Source organism: Oncorhynchus keta, chromosome 16, assembly GCF_023373465.1.
Source record: "Oncorhynchus keta strain PuntledgeMale-10-30-2019 chromosome 16, Oket_V2, whole genome shotgun sequence".
In the NCBI taxonomy this organism is placed as follows: domain Eukaryota; kingdom Metazoa; phylum Chordata; class Actinopteri; order Salmoniformes; family Salmonidae; genus Oncorhynchus; species Oncorhynchus keta.
This window is the reverse complement of record NC_068436.1, coordinates 4,064,542-4,087,989: the sequence shown is the minus strand read 5'-3', so window position 1 is coordinate 4,087,989 and position 23,448 is coordinate 4,064,542. Positions and strand designations below refer to the sequence as shown.

The following is a 23,448-nucleotide window of genomic DNA, read 5'->3' as shown; positions in this document are numbered from 1 at the left end:
CAAGGATAGTAAACACACACATACACACACACGTGAGGACTTCTGGTCCCCACGAGAATAGTAAAAACACACACACACACACACATACACATATATATATATATATATACACATACACGTGAGGACTTCTGGCCCCCACAAGGATAGTAAACAACACACACACACACACACACACACACACACACACACACACACACACACACACACACACACACACACACACACACACACACACACACACACGTGAGGACTTCTGGTCCCCACGAGAATAGTAAAAACACACACACACACACACATACACATATATATATATACACATACACATACACGTGAGGACTTCTGGCCCCCACAAGGATAGTAAACACACACACACACACACACACACACACACACACACACACACACACACACACACACACACACACACACACACACACACACACACACATATATACACATACACGTGAGGACTTCTGGCCCCCACAAGGATAGTAAAACCAAACACACACAGGCACACACAGCCTGCCAGTGTCTGTATATGAGAGCGGAGGCCCAAGGCCAACATCTCAGGTATTATGAGATGGGACTATCCCAGCACAGTGGTAATATCACTCTATTTTGAAAGGTTTTACAAAAAGTTTTAAATATTATTTTTTTAAGCTTGGTTTATCTTGGTTGATATACATTCTCTTTTTCTAGCTCTTGTTGTTTCAGCCTCCTTATTTTGATGGATGCTTTAACTTGCTTTGGGTAAAGTTTGTCTGCCAAATGACTGTTGTCGTTGTAAGAGTGATGAATATCCTGTCGCTAAGGCACCCTCTACGAAGGTCATAGACCCAACTACCATTTGTCTGAGTTGTTTTGACTTTCTCCATTATGCCAAAGACATTGGATGTGTACCTAATGGCACCCTATTCCCTATGCACTGAACTACTTTTGACAAGGGCCCTATGGTCCATGTTGAAAAGTAGTGTACTACATCGGGACTAGGGTGCCATTTGGGATGCGACCCATTGGCTCTCCTTGCGTGGAAGAAAAGCTGGCAACTCAACAGTAAGGTCTTTCTGACACTGAAATGTAGGCTAGCTGCAGAGATGGAAAAAGTGCATCACAGACTGTGAATGTTCAGGGTAAGCCGCAAAAGATGACTCAGCGGTGTGGTTGACGATGGCTAAAAGATGGCCGCTGCGTCTTCTCAGCATGATGGGAGATATACAAGTTGTCGTATTAAATGATAATTTTATGATATTTTTGAACCGTCTAGTGTCTTGAAAATTTGGTTTAGCTCGTTTTCTACATAAAATGATAACTATATGGGCCTAATATAAGCATTATTATTGTTATTAGATGTCCTTGTCAAGGGAAGGTATAATTTTCTAGCAACCACGATTGCAATCGTTGTTGTATTCAATCAGAACTCAACCATTTATAGAATAGGCAAGCGGAGAAAGTCAACCTCTTTACTTCAACAGTCAGCCACTACAGTCCGAAATAGGGTCTTTTAGACTAATTTGCGATAACATAAATCATTTCAGGGTTACGCAACTAAAGTGTTGCCTCAGGATACAAATGTAATGTGATATGTAGTTAAGCTGAGCCTTCCCAGTAATTTCAATGTTTCATCACGTGTGTGTGTGTGTGTGTGTGTGTGTGTGTGCTCGCTAATAGACTCACAGATCGGAATTGAAAACCTAGGCATAATTTGTCTCTTCTCAAGATGCTCCTTGCTATTTTATTTATATATGTATATAAAAAGGAAACGTCCCGTTTTCAGGACCCAGTCTTTCAAAGATAATTGTTAAAAATCCAAATAACTTCACAGGTCTTCATTGTAAAGGGTTGAAACACTGTTTCCCATGCTTGTTCAATGAACCATAAACAATTAATGTGCACCTGTGCAACGGTCGTTAAGACACTAACAGCTTACAGACGGTAGGCAATTAAGGTCATAGCTATGAAAACTGAGGACACTAAAGAGGCCTTTCTACTGACTCTGAAAAACACCAAAAGAAAGATGCCCAGGTTCTCTGCTCATCTGCGTGAACGTGCCTTAGGCATGCTGCAAGGAGGCATGAGGACTGCAGATGAGGCCAGGGCAATAAATTGCAATGTCCGTACTGTGAGACGCCTAAGACGGCGCTAGAGGGAGACAGGATGGACAGCTGATCGTCCTCGCAGTGGCAGACCACGTGTAACCTAGAGGCGAAAGAAAGGCACACCTATTTAGTCACGTGTCTGTAATCATGGCCAGGTGTGACCTGATATCATAGGTTAATTCTCATATTAAAATAGCATACAAAAAATATAAATGGATAGCGTACGATCATAGATACAATTTGACTACATAAGCCTACAAACATTTACAATAGCAAAATCACAAGAATGGCTTCAGATCAAAGTCTGTTGAGACTGAAGGGAGCCGAAGGGTCTTTCAATTAAAGATCCAAGCAGCCTCTTGATATTAACAACAAATTGTCGAGGTCACCCCCTCTCCTAGGGAGGGTGACATGTTCAATGCCAATATAACATAGACGAAATCGAGTGGTTTTCTTCCAAAAAGTGGGCCGCAACTGGGCATGTCGAGTTTTTGCACCTAATGGTGCAAAGATGCTCTGGGACTTACTTCGCACTTTGTTTTACCCACACAATTCTTACCACAAGGACAAGTTATAAGATAAATAACTGCCTTAGTGGAGCACGTAATAACACCTTCGATTGGGGTCGATTTCCCTGTTTGTGGGTGTTTGAAGGATCTACATTTATAAGTGCCATTGCTTTGAGCACAGCTTGTAGATTCCATCCAGTAGTTGTGCAAATACACATTGTACAGGGATATCTTGGGGTGGTAAATCAGAGTTTACCAGTTGATCTCTGAGGTTTCTGCCCCGCGAGAATATGACCAAGGGAAGGTCCGAAAACACATTACCGATACTATCATCGAATCTTAGAATGTGCCAATGTTTGAACGATTCCCTTAAAAGACCGCGTGTAACAACACCTGCACAGGATCGGTACGGCCGAACATCACACCTGTGGGACAGGTACAGGATCAAATCAAATCAAATCAAATCAAATTTATTTATATAGCCCTTCGTACATCAGCTGATATCTCAAAGTGCTGTACAGAAACCCAGCCTAAAACCCCAAACAGCAAACAATGCAGGTGTAAAAGGATGGCAACAACAACTGCCCGAGTTTCACCAGGAACGCACAATCCCTCCATCAGTCCCCCAATCCCTCCATGGAGGAGTGGGGTAACATCCCACAGCAAGAACTGGCAAATCTGGTGCAGTCCATGATAGATACACCAGATACTGACTGATACTTTTGATTTGGACCCCCCCCCCCCTTTGTTCACGGACACATTATTCCATTTCTGTTAGTCACATGTCTGTGTGGAACTTGTTCAGTTTGTCTGTTGTTGAATCTTGTTTTGTTCATAGAAATATTTACAAATTTTATGTTTGCTGAAATTAAACGCAGTTGACAGTGAGAGGACGTTTCTTTTTTTTGCTGAGTTTATATTAGATGACTTATTCAGGTTTACTGGATTGGCAACTCGATAACCAAACACATTGTGCCAGGAAATCAGGAAGAGGGATGTTCTTTTTCTAACCCACTTTGATCTTATCAGGTAAAAGGCAGCAGATTGCCCAAGTCATTTGCATTGTATTGCCAGCGCTTTGCTTTGATTGGGGAAATGAAAGTTGTCCAATAATAGCCTGGGCCATGTCAGTGTGAGCAGTGACGATTGGCTGTTCATGGAGCGTTTACGCAGTTGATTGGATGGGAGAGTCATTAAACTCTTCCTGCTGTGATCTGAAATGAAGGTCAAGGGACACGAGGAGAAGCACAGGTTGTTGTAGATAGCAGGGCAACTAGGGGCTTATTCAGACTGAAGAGGGTTTGAAACAACGGAATTTCAAATGACATTACATGCACATAAACTTTTCGCCATTCAAAGGATCAGAGAATGAATGTAAGCTACAGCTAGCTAGCACTGTAGTGCATAAAATGTGGCAAGGAGTGAGAAAGACAGAACCGTTTTGAACAAAGTAATGTCTTCCAAAATGAAGGGGAAGCTAGAGAGGGGGAGAGATTTCTCTTAATTTCCCCCCACTTAACTTAAGTAGCAAATGCAGCTAGCTAGTTCAGCCTACTCAAACACCCCTCTCAAACATAGCATCCCTATGTTAGCTAGCTGGCTATGACTATCCAATACAGCACTAGAACTCATACCTATATTTGTGCAATAGAAACTCTCGTTTGAAACTGTTGGACGAATGATTATACCCTACATCATCTAGATGCAAGCAAGAGTGTGCAAGGCGGAATTGAATGTGTCATTTTTTTCCCTCTCAACCCTTGTGCTCCTACGTTGTAATCTTTCATTCATAGGCTAGGTTGTAGCAACCTCCTAATGTCCTTAGGGAAAATTTGATTATAAATTCAAGTAGGCTAAACCTATTGCTGTTACATTGAACTGGGTGAATGGAATATGAATGACCACCGCTGTAATAGAAATAAGGCCGCTCTCATGAAAAAAAAACCCAACTATCTTCATCTTAAATAGCACTGACCATGTGGGGCGGTGGGTAGCCTAGTGGCTAGAGCTTTGGGCCAGTAACTATACGGTTGCTAGATCGAATCCCCAAGCTGACAAGGTAAAAATCTGTTCTGCCCCTGAACAAGGCAGTTAATCCACTGTTCCTAGGCCGTCATTGTAAATAAGAATTTGTTCTTAACTGACTTGACTAGTTAAATAAAATAAAATGACTGATCTGGAAAATAAAAAAAAATAATAAAAACACTGGAAAAATGATCAGTTTCTCTGGTTGTACTATTTCTAGGTATGTTTAAAACAAAATGTTAATTTACCCATTCTATAAACTACTGGCAATATTTCTCCCAAATTCCAAATAAAAATATTGTAATTTAGAGCATTTATTTGCAGAAAATGATAACTGGTCAAAATAACTAAAAGGTGCAGTGTTGTCAGACCTTGAATAATGCAAAGAAAATAAGTACATATTAATTTTTTTAAACAACACAATACTTATGTTTTATCTTAGGAAGACTTCAGAAAACAATATTTGGTGGAATAACCCTGATTTATCAATCACAGCTTTCATGCGTCTTGGCATGCTCTCTCCACCAGTCTTTCACATTGATGTTGGGTGACTTTATGCCATCCTGGCGGAAAACTTCAAGCAGCTCGGCTTTGACCGTCCATCCTTCTCTAGATCAAATTTGAGGTTTTGAATTGGGGTTCAAGTCTGGAGATTGGTCTGGTCTTGATCTAGTGGTCCTCCATCCACACCTTGATTGACCTGACCGTGTGGCATGGAGCATTGTCCTGCTGGGGGAAAAAAACCAATCCTCATAGTTGGGAAACATTGTCAGAGCAGAAGGAAGCAAGTTTTCTTCCAGGACATCCTCGTACGTGGCTTGATTCATGCGTCCTTCACAAAGACAAATCTGCCCGACTCCAGCCTTTCTGAAGCACCCCCAGATCATCACCGACCCTCCACCAAATTTCACTGTGTTTGCGAGACACTGTGGCTTTGTAGGCCTCTCCAGGTCTCGCACCCACTGTGAAATCTGGTGGATGTGAACTTATTTTCTTTGCATTATTAGAGATCTGATCTTTTTTGTTATTTTGACCAGTTGTCATTTTCTCTAAATGACCATTTTTATTTGGAATGTGGGAGAAATGTTGTCAGTTTATAGAATAAAACTAACATTTTCATTTTACCCAAACACGTAACTATAAATAGTAAAACCAGAGAGAATTTTGTATGCATACATACATGGTCAGCGCTACTGTCCCTGTGATTTATGCCCCACACCCAGCCAGGGTGGGCTGAGTGAATGACCGAGCCCCTAGTGAGAACATCAAAAGGCCACTCTCAATGCGATGCAATTTCAGTACCATATTTCATCTAACGTATTCCGTGCTCATTCCCTTAAGAGGGAGGGTGGGAGGGAGGAGGGCGGCTTACAATGTCTCTCCGATGTGACGCTACTGTGGAAACAGGTTCGTTCTGCGCCGAGCGAGGCAGCATTCCCAGAATGCCAAAGCGTTACTGTCCGGGTAGGGAGGAGCCAGTGTCTTAGAGCAGTGGGTTCACACACATGCACGTGCATACACACACACACACCAATGAGAGACACACACACACACACCAATGAGAGAGACTCACACTCAACTGACGGGAGATGAAACGCTTTCCTTAATTAATGATATGGAAAAAAGGTTGACATTTTAAAGTGGTGTGTAAATCTATGCTATGCGACTGTAGAATGAATACTTTACATCTTATAGTACAGCATTGCACGCATGATAGAACAGCAAAGAATGTACTTCCATTTTGCTATATACCACAATGCCAGATGCTTCTCTCTTCCGTTTCATCGGCAAAACAATAACACATGCACTGGTACGATCAGTGGCGTTGTTTCACCTTATGCGCCTAGTCCACAAATTGGATGTTCCAATCCTAGATTGCCCCTTTTAACAGACTCCTTTTTTAAAGGTGAATCATTTAAACCTCAACCGAAGGCACTGACACAAAATGAAGTCACTTTATGAGAAATGCATGTTACAGCCCTTAGCATAGATGTGGCGAAACCAGGAAGTTAGGGGATTGATAATGAACCCCGGCCCGAGTTTAGATGATGGAGGGTTTGATTTGCAGGTCCTTGGCTTTGGGGAGAGGTGAGTGAGTGGGGCATAGAAACCAATTGAAGAGAGCGTGAGCAAGAGGACAGGCGCAATGGAGAGACTTACGACACACCTCTCCAATTAGGTTGACCGTGTCGGAATGACTTTAGCTCAAGTCTTGGTTCTAGGTGTTGATGTGAGCTTGCAAGATGGCATGTGTGAATACTGCCATCACCAGGTGATTAAGATCAGGTCTTCCCCTTCTCCCCCCATGTTTCAGAATCAGAAGAGGAAACTCAAACCAGATGAATACATTGATATCCCCTCTTCTTCAGCCTTATTAGCATGATCCGATAAGACCATAAAATAACCATTAGACCAAGGCTTCAAACAGAAGCAGAGAAGGAAGTCCCGCTATCCCTTAGCCATTATTTAGCATTCGAGAATATAACGAATCTGTAGAAAGGAGAGTCTTGATTTTTGTTATTGACTCATTTGACAGAATTGTCAAAGCATTCTATTGACTAGGGCTGTGATGATGCCAATATAGGAAAAAAGATTCCCATGGCAAAAATGAAAACACCCAGCAGACAGAACTCTCTAGTCCTTTAAAAAAAACTGCTGTATATAAATGATGTGTTGCTATAGATTGGATAATAAATGGATAAATCTGACTCGGAATGACAATGTTTGTTTCCAACATTAGGAACTGTTTTCCTAAAGAAGTTTCCTTGCCACGTACTAACGAGTATCACGATACTGGTATTGTCCCGGTCCTACTATTGACCGTAGGATGACATTCTATATGACAAAACGCACCGCATAGACTCACATCTGAAGGCAGCAGGTGTTAGCGAGAACCTGCGGGGTGTCGACATACGGTGACGATTCTATATGTTGTATCGACGGGAAATGTATAGAAAATGATGGCCGACATTTCTACTCAGAGGTGATAGGACAGCTAACCGTTGCTTTTAACCATTTGTGGGCACGATGTGTTTTGTCCTTTGGGATTGGTAGGCTACATAAAAATGAAAAAAAATGCACTCAATCCAATAGTAGAGCACCGGGACCTGGATTAGGGTTTCTTGGAAATCAAGAACCTCAGGGAGAGAAGGCTTTGAAAACAGGTCGATGAGCTTCATCATGATCAAGGCATACTCATTTTTTTCCCCTGTCCTTCGTTGCTACCTGGGTCTCGTGCACCCTCTATTCTCTAGCTCGTCTCCTCCTACATCTGTCGCTCACTGTCTCTTTCGCTGCCTCTCCTTTATTCTAGTGCTCTCTTCTCACCTCACCCTCGACAGGCTGCTGCTTCTCTCTTTCTTTGTCTCCCTCCTTCCCTCTGTACCACATGTTCTCTCTCACGGTTCAGTATGATCAATAGATCAGGTGTACAAATGTGTGTGTGTGTGTGTGTGTGTGTGTGTGGTGTGTAAGCATTTGTTCCATGCATATGCGTGTGTGTACGTAAAACAAACACATCTACTTAGTCCCATCCAGGTGACTAAGTAGAATCCGTAATAAGCGCTTGTCACTTGGCTGAGCGACACAAAGCAACTATTTATAAAAGGTATTTTCTATCTGTCTGTCATGCATGGCTTTTAATGAATTATTTCACGCCATGAATATTAATGCTGTATAATATTGAATTAATAACCGGTGATCATGACAACTATGAAAGACGGACTGACCAGTGGTGATAATTAGCATATGAACAGGACCACTTTAGAAGATCATGTCTGTGTCCTAAGTGGCACCCTATTGAGGGCACTATATTTGACCAGGGTCCTTAGGGGTCTGGTCAAAAGTAGTGCAATATATAGGGAATAGGATGCCATTTGGAATGCCGACCGTGTCTTATTCATCGTGGCTGTTGTGGCTTATTGGACCCTTGGGTGTACAGAGCGAGTCAGGGCCTGCGTCCCAAATGGCACCCTATTCCCTATGTAGACCCCCAAGGGTCCTATTTTAAAAAATGGTGCACTAAATAAGGAATAGGGTGTAATTTGGGACATGGCCCCCTCTGTCTGTCTCATCTCAAGTGACGGTGGCTGGCTGTAAGCTAGTGTGACTATTCATTAGCCCCTCTTATCATGGTCATTAGCCCTAGATGGATAGATACTAGATCCTGTTCATGTATATTTCCCCTATCTTTATATCCATGAACAGCAGGGGTTTAGATCATTATCGTTTGGAGACTATTACATTTCTATCTGCTTTCATCCCTTTGTCCTTCTTGGCCCTCCCCTCTTCATCGGGATCATTATTCTTCAGTCAGCATGACACTCTTTTCATGTCACAACGTCAGAGCATACTGTGATCTCCTTTAGAAAGCACTGTTGAAATATGCTCCCTGGAATATCCTTTTGCCTTCCACTCCATTGTGTGTTAGCATGATGATTAGCATTTCCCAATAGAATGCGCTGCTGTCCATGCTAGCATCGTTGGCTAATATGCTAATGCTACAATTCAGGCTAATTGCCTTCTGTAGGTCAGCAAAGGGAATGATTAGCATTCAGTGAGCCGCAATGTAATAAGCTAGGTGGTAACAGTTTAGGGTGCCTGGCTTGGACCCTACTGGACACCCATCCACTTAACCGGAGGTGATTTAGCAGCGGATTTATGAGCAAAGTCTAATTCTCATTAGTCCCGGCCTCCCTGGTCCTCTGCTCACCTCATTGATTACCAAAACAGTCATTTACATCCTATGATTACTAATTAGGCATTTGTACCCTGTCTGAAATCGTCCTGTTAGTAGCATATGGGGGTGTGCGACCCGTCCTCCTCAGCCTTGTGTCGCCCCTTGCGCTACTGAACAGCTAGCTTTTCGTGTAGTGCCAAATGGTAAGACGCTTCAGGAGGGAGGTCACGTGCGCTAGCAGGGCAGAGGTCCTGGGTTTGAGCCTCGGTGTGAGCCGAATCGGGAGGAAGTGGTACTCGCTAAGAAGCATTGTGACGTCCTTTACATTAGCATGTGACATACTCCTACTCGATCCTTTCCGATACATTTCATTTTTCATCTTGGTCCCTGCAATGCTAAACACATAGTAGTTCAATAGATACACTGAGTGTGTAGAACATTAGGAATATTGAGTTGCACCCCCCCTTTGCCCTCAGAACAGCCTCAATTTGTCGGGGCATGGACACTTCAAGGTGTCGAAAGCGTGCCGTAGCGATGTCGGCCCATGTTGACTCCAATACGTCCCACAGTTGTGTCAAATTGGCTGGGTGTCCTTTGGGTGGTGGACCATTCTTGATGCCCACAGGAAACTGTTGAGTGTGAAAAACCCAGTAGATTTTCAGTTCGACACACTTAAACCGGTGTGCCCTGGCACCTACCACCATACCCCGTTCAAGGGCACTTAAATATTTTGTTTCGCTCATTCACCCTATAAATGGCACAAATACAGTGCCTTGCGAAAGTATTCGGCCCCCTTGAACTTTGCGACCTTTTGCCACATTTCAGGCTTCAAACAAAGATATAAAACTGTATTTTTTTTGTGAAGAATCAACAACAAGTGGGACTCAATCATGAAGTGGAACGACATTTATTGGCTATTTCAAACTTTTTTAACAAATCAAAAACTGAAAAATTGGGCGTGCAAAATTATTCAGCCCCCTTAAGTTAATACTTTGTAGCGCCACCTTTTGCTGCGATTACAGCTGTAAGTCGCTTGGGGTATGTCTGTATCAGTTTTGCACATCGAGAGACTGACATTTTTTCCCATTCCTCCTTGCAAAACAGCTCGAGCTCAGTGAGGTTGGATGGAGAGCATTTGTGAACAGCAGTTTTCAGTTCTTTCCACAGATTCTCCAGAGATGTTCGATCGGGTTCAATTCCGGGCTCTGGTTGGGCCACTCAAGGACATTCAGAGACTTGTCCTAAAGCCACTCCTGCGTTGTTTTGGCTGTGTGCTTAGGGTCATTGTCCTGTTGGAAGGTGAACCTTCGCCCGAGTCTGAGGTCCTGAGCGCTCTGGAAAAGGTTTTTTATCAAGGATCTCTTTGTTCCGTTGATCTGTCCCTGCCGCTGAAAAACATCCCCACAGTATGACGATGCCATCATCATGCTTCACCGTAGGGATTGTGCCAGGTTTCCTCCAGACATGATGCTTAGCATTCAGGCCAAAGAGTTCGATCTTGCTTTCATCGGACCAGAGAACCTTGTTTTTCATGGTCTGAGAGTCTTTAGGTGCCTTTTGGCAAACTCTAAGCAGTGTCTTTTTACTGAGGAGTGGCTTCTGTCTGGCCACTCTACCATAAAGGCCTGATTGGTGGAGTGCTGCAGAGATAGTTGTCCTTCTGGAAGGTTCTCCCATCTCCACAGAGGAACTCTAGAGCGCTGTCTGTGACCATCAGGTTCTTGGTCACCTCCCTGACCAAGGCCCTTCTCCTCCGATTGCTCAGTTTTGCTGGGTGGCCAGCTCTAGGAAGAGTCTTGGTGGTTCAATGCTGCAGAAATGTTTTGGTACCCTTCCCCAGATCTGTGCCTTCGACACAATTTGTGTCTTTCTAAATCATGTCCAATCAATTGAATTTACCACATGTGGACTCCATGTTGTAGAAACATATCAAGGATGATCAATGGAAACCGGATGCACCGGAGGTCAATTAAATTTTGAGTGTCACCGCAAAGGATCTGAGAACTTTTGTAAATCATTTGAAAAAATGTATAAACTGTTTTCTTTGTCATTATGGTATTTTGTGTAGATTTCCATTTTTTTTTATCCATTTGATAATAAGGCTGTAATGTAACAAAATGGAAAAGATCAAGGGGTCTGAATACTTTCCGAAGGCACTGTATATTGCTAAGTCACCATGTCTGAGAGATTTACACAGCCATAAAAATGTTACGCCAGGGTAAGCCTACACGAAACGTTACGCCAGGGTAAGCCTACACGAAACGTTACGCCAGGGTAAGCCTGCACGAAACGTTACGCCAGGGTAAGCCTGCACGAAACGTTACGCCAGGGTAAGCCTACACGAAACGTTACGCCAGGGTAAGCCTACACGAAACGTTACGCCAGGGTAAGCCTACACGAAACGTTACGCCAGGGTAAGCCTGCACGAAACGTGACGCCAGGGTAAGCCTGCACGAAACGTGACGCCAGGGTAAGCCTACACGAAACGTTACGCCAGGGTAAGCCTGCACGAAACGTCACGCCAGGGTAAGCCTACACGAAACGTTACGCCAGGGTAAGCCTACACGAAACGTGACGCCAGGGTAAGCCTGCACGAAACGTGACGCCAGGGTAAGCCTGCACGAAACGTGACGCCAGGGTAAGCCTGCACGAAACGTTACGCCAGGGTAAGCCTGCACGAAACGTTACGCCAGGGTAAGCCTGCACGAAACGTTACGCCAGGGTAAGCCTACACGAAACGTTACGCCAGGGTAAGCCTACATGAAACACATCCCTTATTTGAAGGGTTTCTAAAAATGGTGGGAAAAAAATGATTTGGAACCATTTCCCTGTTTGACTGCTAGGTTTTATGGGTATTATGACTCATATTCTGGTACTCTATGGCACCATTATTCCATTTTATAGTGCACTTCTATGGGCCCTGGTCAAAAGTAATGCACTATGAAGGGAATAATGCTGTCATTTGGGGCGCGAACACTGTCGAGATGCAATAACACACGTTTTCAGTTCCCCTCCATATGAATGTCTCTGACATGCCTTTTTATCTGCCCTGTAGTGTGGACAACCAGAGAGGTGTCACTAGAGGACGAGCCACCTGAGACACTGTGTTCCTTATGGAAGTCTATTATATGGTGTACTGCATGGGGAAACTGAGTGTGGGAGGCAGGTGTGTGCGGGTAGAGCATATGGAAGAGGAGAGGACGGGTGAGGAACAGAGAGCATGGATTCACGGAAGCTCCGTCCTCTAGCGCCATCCTACCAACCTGTAAACAGGTGGTCTGGTACTACTTCACCCTCAATGTCTTGTCTAGGTCTGTGCCAGTCAGACAGACACACACACCGCTATGTCTTACTATATTTGTGAATTTTAGTTGGGTTACTTTTCTTGAGGTCTTCTGGTACTCGCAAGTATAGCAAAACGTGTACACACACACACACGGCCTAGTGTCCCAGTACAGTAAGACCCAGGAAAGACTGTAGGAGACCTGGTTTTCAACTTCCCCAGTGCCGGTGTGAACATGTGGGCTTATTTGTCGACTTGTTCCCCCTGTCTGGAGGTGCTAGTTTTGGAAGGAAGACGATGAGTCACGCCTTAAATTAAGGTTGACAACAGGAAACCGACACATCACGTGTATATGTCCTACTGAGATGTGTCTTTTTGATTTCCTGCTGTGTCTCTTTTGGTACGCCTTTCTCTCTTTCTGCAGGTTTCTGTGTCTATGCATGTCTGTGTGCGTCTCTTTAAACCCACCCTCTTCCCCTCCTCTAATATCAAACTCAGCTTCAGTTATGCAGAGTGAGCCGTCCGTCCGCCAAGTCTGGTGGTATAGTGCATTAACACAACACTTCTGGGGAGAGCGGGAGAAGAGCGAGGCTTTTCAGTTTTGCATGTCCTTAGCCCTCCACTCCCAGAGGATTGGCGTATCTCTCTAGCCCCAGGTCTGATTTGAGCCTTGCCAGTTTGATCCAGTGTGGACTGAGATGCATTTAACAGTGAGCTGGGCAGAAGAGTTGCAGTCCCGTTTTTCTGTCCTTTTATATCTTCATCAAAAACGATAACGCTTTAGAAAAAACCTGGTCATCATCCGGCTGACTGTACTCTTATCATATTCTCCAGCATTACATTTGCGAGCATGTTTTCTTCCCAGACGTGTTTAGCCCCTAAGACTTCGACGAGTGTCTCTCTGTATTGATGTGGCTAGTTAATAACCAGGAGCCATCAGCCATGTGACATACAGGAAACATGGATCCTCAGCGGTTTGATACTCCGGTACACACACACACACACACACACACACACACACACACACACACACGTGTACGCACTCCTGGACGATGGCTCTGTCATGGATGAATGCCTTGCTGCTCTTTTGTGAAACCTATCTGGTGGGATAATAGCTGCAGAGGCCGGGTTGCAGGAGCACACGCATTAGATCAGCGTTCCCCAAACTCTGTCCTCGTGACCCTAAAGGGTGCATTTAAAAAAATAAAAAAAAATGTTTTCCTGACGCTACACAGCTGATTCAAACGATCAAAGATTGATGATTAGTTGATTATTCAAATCAGCTGTGTAGCGCACTTACTGTACATGTCGAACACACGTCCACTGGTACAATCAGTCAAACACACACCTCTAATCCCATCTGTGGTCACGCTCCTCTCCTTCCCTCTACTCACCCAGGTGGGTCTGCTCTAGACTGGATGGGATGTGTGTGTGTGCGTCTGTGTGCGTGCCCCTCAAGTCCCTCCAACCTACCAGACCACTACAAATAAGTATTCACTGCAACCATTCAAGCACCGGTATCTTTTGCAAAGGAGATTTTTCTATTTTTCATATCGGTCTAGTGTATGGGGGAAAAAAAAAAAAACGATTTGAATATCCAGATGAAGTGAGTAGAAAAGGCTACTCAAAAAGACAGATGGGATATATTCCAACAAAAAGAAATGTAAAGCCGATCATTTTTGGATCAATGTATCATGAATACCAATTCTTCAACAGTATAACCCAACTCTACTACCACTCTGTGTCTCTGGGACAAAATGGCACCCTATTCTCTACATAGTACAAAAATAGACCACTATATACACGGACTACCCACAATCCTACAGCACGTTCTAAGTGGGGATTCAATTCTCAGTGTAAACCAGATTATTCATTACACCATTTATTATATATTTGTGTATATATTTAGCAACCTCTCAGTCACCCTCTGTTCTCTGTCTGTGTCCCAAATGGCACCCTATTCCCTTCATAGCGCACTACTTTTCCCCTGGGCCCTGTTAAAAGTAGTGCACTTTTCCTTTGATGACGCCCGTCACATCCCATAATATAGAGGAAAATCTGATTCAGCCACTTCGACTCCTGTATCTGTTATGTGTTGAAATTGACCTCTTTGATGTTTTTGAGGGTGGCTGCTGAAATCCTGTGTGTGTGTGTGTGTGTGTGTGTACCCCTATTGACACGTCCTCCCACTGCCTGGAGGTAAGGGAGAATGGCGGTGACTGTGATGGCAGGCCTGACTCCTGATCGCTTTAGCTGTGACACTGAAAACAGAAGCAGGCAGTGTGAATATATATACACACACACACACACACACACACGGGGAGCGAAGATGAATCATCAGAAAGCTGTTGGAACACAACATAAATGCACTCCTACACGAACCATAGGTATACAAAATGGCAGGTGTGAGATTGCATTCGTGCCTGTCGATTTCAGAGGGAAAGTGAAAAGGAAGGAGGGAGGGAGGGGGAGAAATGAAGAGGGGAAGAGAAAAGGAGGGAGGGCGAGAAATGAAGAGGGGGAGAGAGAAAAGGAGGGAGGGAGGGCGAGAAATGAAGAGGGGGAGAGAGAAGCTCATATTGTGACTGGAGCCATTTTAGCAACAGGGAAAATGTTAATCCTCTCTGGGCTAGTTGAAGAGTCACTCATTAGCTTTTCTATCCTGCTCAGCATGAATGAGATAGTAGAAGTAATGTCTCCAAAAGCGGGTTGGAAGTTTGATTAAAATATACACGACAACCCTGAGATGAGCTCTGACCTCATATCATGCTGACAAGGTAAAAAATCTGTCGTTCTGCCCCTGAACAAGGCAGTTAATCCACTGTTCCTAGGCCGTCATTGTAAATAAGAATTTGTTCTTAACTGACTTGCCCATTTAAATAAAGGGGGAAAAAAAGGATGATGCTATTGTCAAACCTCAAACTACTGCGGTGTGTGTGTGTGTGTGTGTGTGTGTGTGTGTGTGTGTGTGTGTGTGTGTGTGTGTGTGTGTGTGTGTGTGTGTGTGTGTGTGTGTGTGTGTGTGTATAAACGTTCATTTGATCCAGCTTTATCACCTCTATATATTTCCACACCCATTTGATAAACACGTCTTTCATGTTGATGAAACACTTCTTCTAACCCTAATCTGAATAATCTCATTTTGGAATGTCTTTGCCCCAAAGACAGACACTTAATTTCACCAGATGCCAAACATCTCTCAAGTCTAGCCTCTTCCTTTTGTTTACGAACCGGCTCATAGCCCGTAAGAAAGAGGCAACACAGAGGGAGAGAAATAACAAACCCATATTTATTAAAACTATATACAAGTAACAATGGATTGTGCAGTCAGTAGTGTGAGTGGATGCATGCATAGCTGGTGATAATGAGGGGTGTTGAGAGGTGCCAAAACAAATTAACAGGAAGACCCGAATTACCACAACCAGAAGACGGTGTGTCTGCGTGGAGAGTCTTCTCGGTGTATGGGGGGGGTGTATTTATCCCCGGGACACACCCGAGCCCAGGTGTGTCCCATTTCGCTGACGACCCTCCCGGCTCCGCCCACCGACATCCTAATAAGGAAAACGAGAGCAAAGAGAGAATTCGGCAGACAGAGTGGGAGGGTGGTCACACCTTTTTTTTATTTTTATAGAACGTTTTACATGACTGTTATTGTCCACGTGCCGGTTTCACGGAACACTGTCAATAGCGGTGGAAATGCAGGCAAATCTGCATCACAAATGGCACCCTATTCAGCTCTGTGGGCCCTGGTCAAATGTAGTGCGCTATTATGGGAATATGCATTCATAACTGGAGCGTGCGACGTTAACCTTCAGACAGTAGTCACTTTTGCTCCCGTGAAAAACCAACGACAAAGCCCAGCGGTAAGTGGGACCTTTTTGTGTGCGTCTTGTTTGGATTTTCTGAGGAGATTGTTTGGACAGGAGCGGCTGCAGTTGTTGGAAAGGACAGAGATGTGGTATATGCAGACGCGCGCACACACACACACACACACCACCGAGATGAGGGAAGGGAATACAGCTTGTTTCACAGAAGTGAGGGGAGAGAAAAAAAAGACTGCGTGAGAGAGGAGAAGCAAAATCTGAAAAAAGATTCAGCTGTGATACAGTATCTGTGTGGAAATGAAACTTAATGTATGTATAAAACTGGGACAGCGAGTGCGATAGCATTAATCAGTCGGCTCCTGTGTGTTTGTGTTGGAGTGTGTGTGTGTGTTTTGGAGAGACAGTACCTTAAGGTCAACATTACCCCCTGGTATGTGTGTGCTTCCAGAAGGTCTCACTTACGGTACTTAATATGATCCTATAATTAGATTCATCAGTGTCCATATTCCGCTATTGTGGGGAGTAAATTATTCTACCATGGGTCACCTTGTTGAATGGTCCGGGGGGGTGATATCGATGGCATTTAACAGTCCAGACATGTCTGTGGCACCTCAGCAGGAGATTCTGTGACATTCAACTGTCTTGTTAAAGATGGCACAAATCTTCATGTCCAGCTCCACTGTACTGTGTGTTCTATTGGGTCCAAGTCAAGTGCAGTATTTTCCATGATGTATTTGACCCAGGTCTGGTATGTGTGCACCTATCCATCTGGTTTCTGTCCTCCCGTTAGAAGTGGGGTGTGTTTGTTTTGTTGTATTCCCCAAACCACCCATTCTTCCCATATGTTCCCAGGGAGTTAGGTCGCCCAGTTAGTTGCAAATGGAGTGTACTCGCATCCAATAACCTACAGTTTATAAATTCATGAATTATGCAACGGGTGGGTCTAATCCTGGTTGCTAATTGGTTAAAACCATATTCCAGCCGGTTTCTATTCCACAAGTTACCACCGGCTAAGGCTATGACGTAATCCACTCATCAGCCCAACCAGGCAATTTATAAACTTGATCTCCACTGTAAGAAATAATCTAAACACGTCCCCTTTTCTTTTAGACTAGCATTTGGTTTGCAACAGCAGAGATTAGTATAAAGCTTGCTGTCTGTCTCTCCGACCTTTTTCAATATTGAAATTTGATCTCCGCTGTCCCATTTCAGGATTACCGTGTCAGGACGAGACATCTTATCTCAGCCAGTCGAAAGTCATGAATCGGCATAATATTTATGGATATATGCAAAGAAATATCAATAGAGCTACTGTAGTTTGCTCTATTTCCAGATTCAGTTTGAAGTGATTGTGTTAGCCGTGTAGTTGGCTAGCTCCTCTGAACATTGTCCTGACGAGAGAGCACATTTTCTATTCCATATGAAATCGCTCATCAGTAGCTCATTGTCACGACAAATACACGTCACTAGATAAACAGCTTTAAACAAACGCAAATGCAGCTACTTGGCTGTTCCGTCCGCCCTGTTTGACTGTGTTAGCCATAGTTGGCTAGCTACGAACCAAGGGATAAGAACGTTGCCAGGCAGAATGGCAACGGAACATTAGAACGAACTCGTTATTTAAATCTGTTGGTAACCAGTTGTATAAACGTGATAACACCCTCGAAAGCCGGTGGTTGGAGGATATATTGGCATGGTTTGGCGGCCCTCGACTTCGTACCAATATCCTCCAAATACCGACTTCTCTGGCGTTATTACTTAAATGCAACTGCAACAGATAATATTGGTGTTAATATAGCTTATTGTTGCCCAGTAAACTGCAGGACCATTTATCAGTGTGCAGATATCGATCTAAATTTAATGAGGTTGCACTGTTACACACACACACACAGGGGAGTTGGTCTGTGTGTGTGTACTCAAACCATTCTGTGTCTCTCCTCGCCTCTCCACCAGGGAGGTGGCTCAGATAGACCAGTCCATGACTGCTCAGCCTATATGGCTCTGTTCAAATTTAGCGCAACTATACTGAACAAAGATATATAAACGCAACATGTCACAATTTCAACGATTTTCCTGAGTTACAGTTCATATAAGGAAATCAGTTGATTTTTAAATAAAGTCATTAGGCCCTAATCTATGGATTTCACATGACTGGGCAGGAGTTCACCCACTGGGGAGCCAGGCCCAGCCAATCAGAATACGTTTTTCCCCACAAAAGAGCTTTATTACAGACATCAGCTGTCAGCTGTCTGGGTGGCTGGTCTTAGGTGATCCCGAAGGTCAAGAAGCCGGATGTGGAGGTCCTGGGCTGGCGTTGTTCTCTAAAACAACTTCTCTAAAACAACGGTAGAGAAACGAATGTTCAATTCTCTGGAAACCACTCTGGTGGACATTCCTGCAGTCAGCATGCCAATTGCATGCTCCCTCAAAACTTGGCATTGTGTTGTGTGACAAAATACATGAATCGGCACATTTTAGAGTGTCATTATATTGTCCCTAGCACAAGGTGCACCTTTGTAATGATGGTGCTGTTTAATCAGCTTCTTGATGCCACACCTGTCAGGTGGATGGATTATCTTGGCAAAGGAGAAATGCTCACTAACAGGGATATAAACAAATTTGTGCTCAAAACATGAGGGAAATATATTGGAACGTATTGGAACATTTCTGGGATCTACACTTTACAATATGGGACCAACACTTTACAATTTTGTTGTGTGTGTGTGTGTGAAGGAAATGTGGTGCTTTTTTTTATTTTTAACCTATGTGTGTTTATTGCACGCCAGTAACCATTGGTCTCCTCTCCTCCCGATTCACCAGGGAGGTAACCCAGATAGACCAGTTCCTCCAGGAGACGGCGGCGCGCGAGGCCAACGCCAAGGTGCGCCTGCAGCAGTTCATCGAGGAGCTCCTGGACCGTGCCGACCGCGCCGAGAAACAGCTGCAGATCATCAGCAGCTGCGGGACCACGCCCAACGGCAGCATGGGACGCTGCAGCCTGCCCGGCTCCAACAAGGGCTCCGACAATGGACGCCAGGTGAGCTGATCCAAGACCAGTTTTGCTTTTGATTACACAAACTGTTACGGTAAGCTGATTTCTCTAGATCCGTAGCCTGCCAGGCTCCAAAAGGGCAACAACTGCCAGGTGATCTGGAGTGGAGAGAGGAAGTTGGCCGTGTAGTAGACAAACAAAGTCAGATGTGTGCAAGGGGAGCCTAATGGTTAAGAGTTGAGAAAGGTAAACTGATCCTAGATTGTTTCTGGTGATCTGGAGTGGAGGAGATGTTATGATATGATATGATGATGAGATGTTGACCTAGATACTGATCTGAGGTCAGATTTGTATGTGTATACCTAATGGTTAATGTTAGAAAGGTAAGCTGATTCGAGATCTGTGCCAGATAGGGGCTCAGATAATGTCCCTGTTTAAAAACTCCCCTTCCTTGATGTGAAATAATCTAGGGCAATCTAATGTGGTCGAAGCATCTGTTAACTCCAAAGCGACAAAGGAAGGATGCCTCTTCATGGAATTAGACCAGGGCCAATGGCATCGCCACAAATTAGACACTTCCTGTTGTTACATTGACAGGACAGCCAATAGGGGAAGGCAAATCCGTCGCTGTCTGGGGGAACAGATGTCAGTGACAACTCGTCAAAGTAGCTTTTTCACTTGAATAATGAATAGGCATCGGGTCTATTGACTGTCGACTCACAGGACAAAACCAGGATGGACTTGCACAAGCCAGAGAGCGCTTGGTCAAGTAAACTGGGTATCTGATTAATCGACGGTGTGCATGTACTGCGTGCGTGTTTTTACTTTGAACAGTTGTACATCACAGGAGGCTGCGGGAGGGGAGGACGGCGCATAACAATGGCTGGAACGGAGCGAATGGACTGGCATCAAACACATTGAAACCACGTTTGATGTATTTGACACCTGTCCACTGCAGCCATTTACCACGAGCACGTCCTCCCCAATGAAGCGTCCACCACCCTCCCGCGTTGTGGATTCCTTAATATAGTCCCTGCGTCGTTAGTCCACATGACGTAAGTCACTTATAGAATTGGTTCTACAACAGGGTATGTTTAGTTCCAGTCCAAATGAATGGGGGGTGATATAAATGATTAGTGACGAAAATAAAAATGATTTTGGAGTGACATGAAGACAGTCGGACAATCTAACCTAGCACGTGGATGTCTATGTCTGAGATCCAAATGGCAACTTATTCCCTACGTAGTGCACTACTTTTGACCTGAGCTCTATGGGCCCCAGTCAAGAGTAGTGCGCACTGTGTAGATGAACGGGATGCATCTTATCACTTGGGCGATTAGAAACAGGCAAGGTGGGCGTGTTGATACATGTCGACTCATCACAATTTTGCATTTTAATTTGATCTGGGCCGATTTAGGGAATGTGTGAAATATTTATTAAACAGAATGGGAGAGCGCTGGACTGTGAATAGCGGAATTGGACAGCGAAGGAGGAGGTGTGTGTGTGTTTGCGTGCTGTGTGTGTTTGCGTGCTGTGTGTGTGTGTGTGTGTTTGCGTGCTGTGCGTGTGTGTGTGTGGCCTCTGGTCATGTCGCCACTCTATATCTTAATTTACCTCGGAGGTATAAGTGGTTGTCCAGGTGTTAGTCATTTACTGTTGTTGGCATAGAGATGCACCCGGCTTTAATTGAAATGCTAAATAGCTTTTAGCTGATGATCAAGTATTTTGATTCCAGGAATCAGTGGTGTCTGACTGACTTGGTATCTGGGTATCAGAATTTCCTCATACCCTTAAAATATTGCGTTGTTATTGGTTACATGCAGAAAACATCCATACAGAGGAGGCAATGGTGACATTCCAGCAGGTTCCATATGCCGCCATATTATAGACCGAAACAAAGTAAACATCGTGATACATTTGACTAAACTCTCCCCTGCCATTTCCAATTCGCAAAATCTAAAGTGTTTTAATTTTTATTATCCAAGTGTTGTTAGCGAGAAATAGATGGCCAGTTTCTATCCATTTTCCTTCCATCTATCGTTTCCATGGAGACACACCAGTGGCTCTACTTGCTCAAGTTGTCCAGGTCAGGTGATAGCGCAGTAGTTCGTCTCTGATTCATCTTGGATACCACATTCTACTCTCCCCCCGTATCGCTCCCATCTCTGACCTCTCCCACAGTTGACGGAGTTAAGTGAATGTGTTTCCCACGCTGGCCAAATTCCCCACCATTTACCATTTACCATGCACAACCTGCATCCCATCAAGCTCATTCATTACCCAGCCTGATCCAGCTAGGATGTGTCCCAAATGACACCCTATTCCCTACATAGTGCCCGACTTTTGATCAGAGCCATGTGGACCTGGTCAAAACGAGTGCACTATATAGGGATTAGGGCTCCATTTTGGGATGCGACCCCCCCCCCCCCGCCCAGTCTCCATTAATGCTCAATTGAGTGGCTAAATTGTCAACATTTTACAGGGCTTGCACTTCATCTGTGTTAAGAGGCTGTTAGACAGTGATGTGCAGCAGTGTTATGATGCTTTTGAGGCTTGATTTGTATCCACAGTAGTCATCTTGTTTGTCTTCTTGTGCTTATGAGTCGTTGTTTTCAGTATTCTATGTCCATGGCTAGGATATTATTATATTATAGGACATTTGGCATGCTACGGACACCAGAAAGGTACTGCACATTGGCAATCCTCTCTGCCATTGCTCACTTTCCCCTCCTCTCTCTCTCTCTCTCTCTCTCTCTCTCTCTCTCTCTCTCTCTCTCTCTCTCTCTCTGTGTCTCTCTGTCTCTCTGTCTCTCTGTCTCTCTGTCTGTGTCTCTCTCTGTCTCTCTGTCTCTCTGTCTGTGTATGTCTGTCTCTCTCTCTCTGTCTCTCTGTCTGTGTCGGTCTCTCTCTCTCTGTGTATGTCTGTCTCTGTATGTCTGTCTCTCTCTCTCTCTCTGTCTCTGTGTCTCTCTCTCTCTGTCTCTCTGTCTCTGTCTCTCTCTCTCTCTCTCTCTCTCTCTCTGTCTCTCTGTCTCTCTCTGTCTCTGTGTCTCTCTCTCTCTCTCTGTCTCTGTCTCTCTGTCTCTCTGTCTCTCTCTGTCTCTCTGTCTGTCTCTGTCTCTCTCTCTCTGTGTCTCTGTGTCTGTCTCTCTGTCTGTCTCTCTCTCTCTGTCTCTCTGTGTCTCTCTCTCTCTCTCTCTCTCTGTCTCTCTCTGTCTCTCTCTGTCTCTCTCTGTCTCTCTGTCTGTGTCTCTCTCTCTCTCTCTCTCTGTCTCTCTGTCTGTGTCTGTCTCTCTCTCTCTGTGTATGTCTGTCTCTGTATGTCTGTCTCTCTCTCTCTCTCTGAGATGGATGGGTGTTTGCCTGCTTCCTCCCTGTTCTGTTTCCACTGGCGCTGGGCCCAGACAGGGTTTTGTGTGTGTGTGTGTCACGCACACACACCTCAGTACATCTGAGATATTTGGGGAGCCCCTGTAGGGAATTTGCTTGAAGGGAGGAGAAGAGCGGGAGAGTTGGGGAGGAATCTACAGAGGGTAGTGAGAAAAAAGGCAATGGTACTGTAGATGAAGGGATTGGGCGGGAGGAGGAGAGCGGGATAGAGGTTTAGGTTCAGTAGAGGGATGGGAGACAGCGTGAGTTCCTATACGGTAGATAAAGTGAGGGGAATAGGGAAGGAAGATGAAGGGAAATGTGGCAGGCCCACGCCCAAAGCCTCCTGAATATCTTCGGCTCCTGGTGTAAAAGAGGGGGATTACCAACTCTCCCTCCCTTTTCACACGGTCTGACCAGGGTGGTCAAAAGTAGTGCAATATATAGAGAATAGGGTGCCCTTTGGGACGCAGACACTCTTTTCAGATAGCTCCGATTACACTTCCTTCATGTCAGCCAATTAGCTGTCATGTTTTCAGAGCCTCATCCAATCGCAGTTAATTATCCCTCAGACAGCACTCACATACAGGAGCTTTGCAGTTCCCTCAAGATTGTGTGCGCGCCCGGTTGCACGAGAATTGAGTATGTGCGTTGAAGCTATAGACTGGACTC

At 44.5% G+C, this 23,448-nt stretch overlaps 1 protein-coding gene across 3 annotated transcripts in view; it reads left to right on the top strand.

Moving 5' to 3' along the window:
• The window catches only part of LOC118395365 (F-box only protein 41-like), a 113,117-nt gene that overhangs the window by 37,390 nt on the left and 52,279 nt on the right, over positions 1-23,448 (top strand). For all 3 annotated transcript variants that reach the window (XR_004827942.2, XM_035789110.2, XM_035789111.2), the window contains exon 4: positions 19,236-19,452. Coding sequence is in view for 2 of the 3 variants with exons in the window: in XM_035789110.2 (XP_035645003.2) it covers positions 19,236-19,452 (217 nt within the window). In the remaining variant the exon portion in view is untranslated. The remainder of the gene's footprint in view (positions 1-19,235; positions 19,453-23,448) is intronic.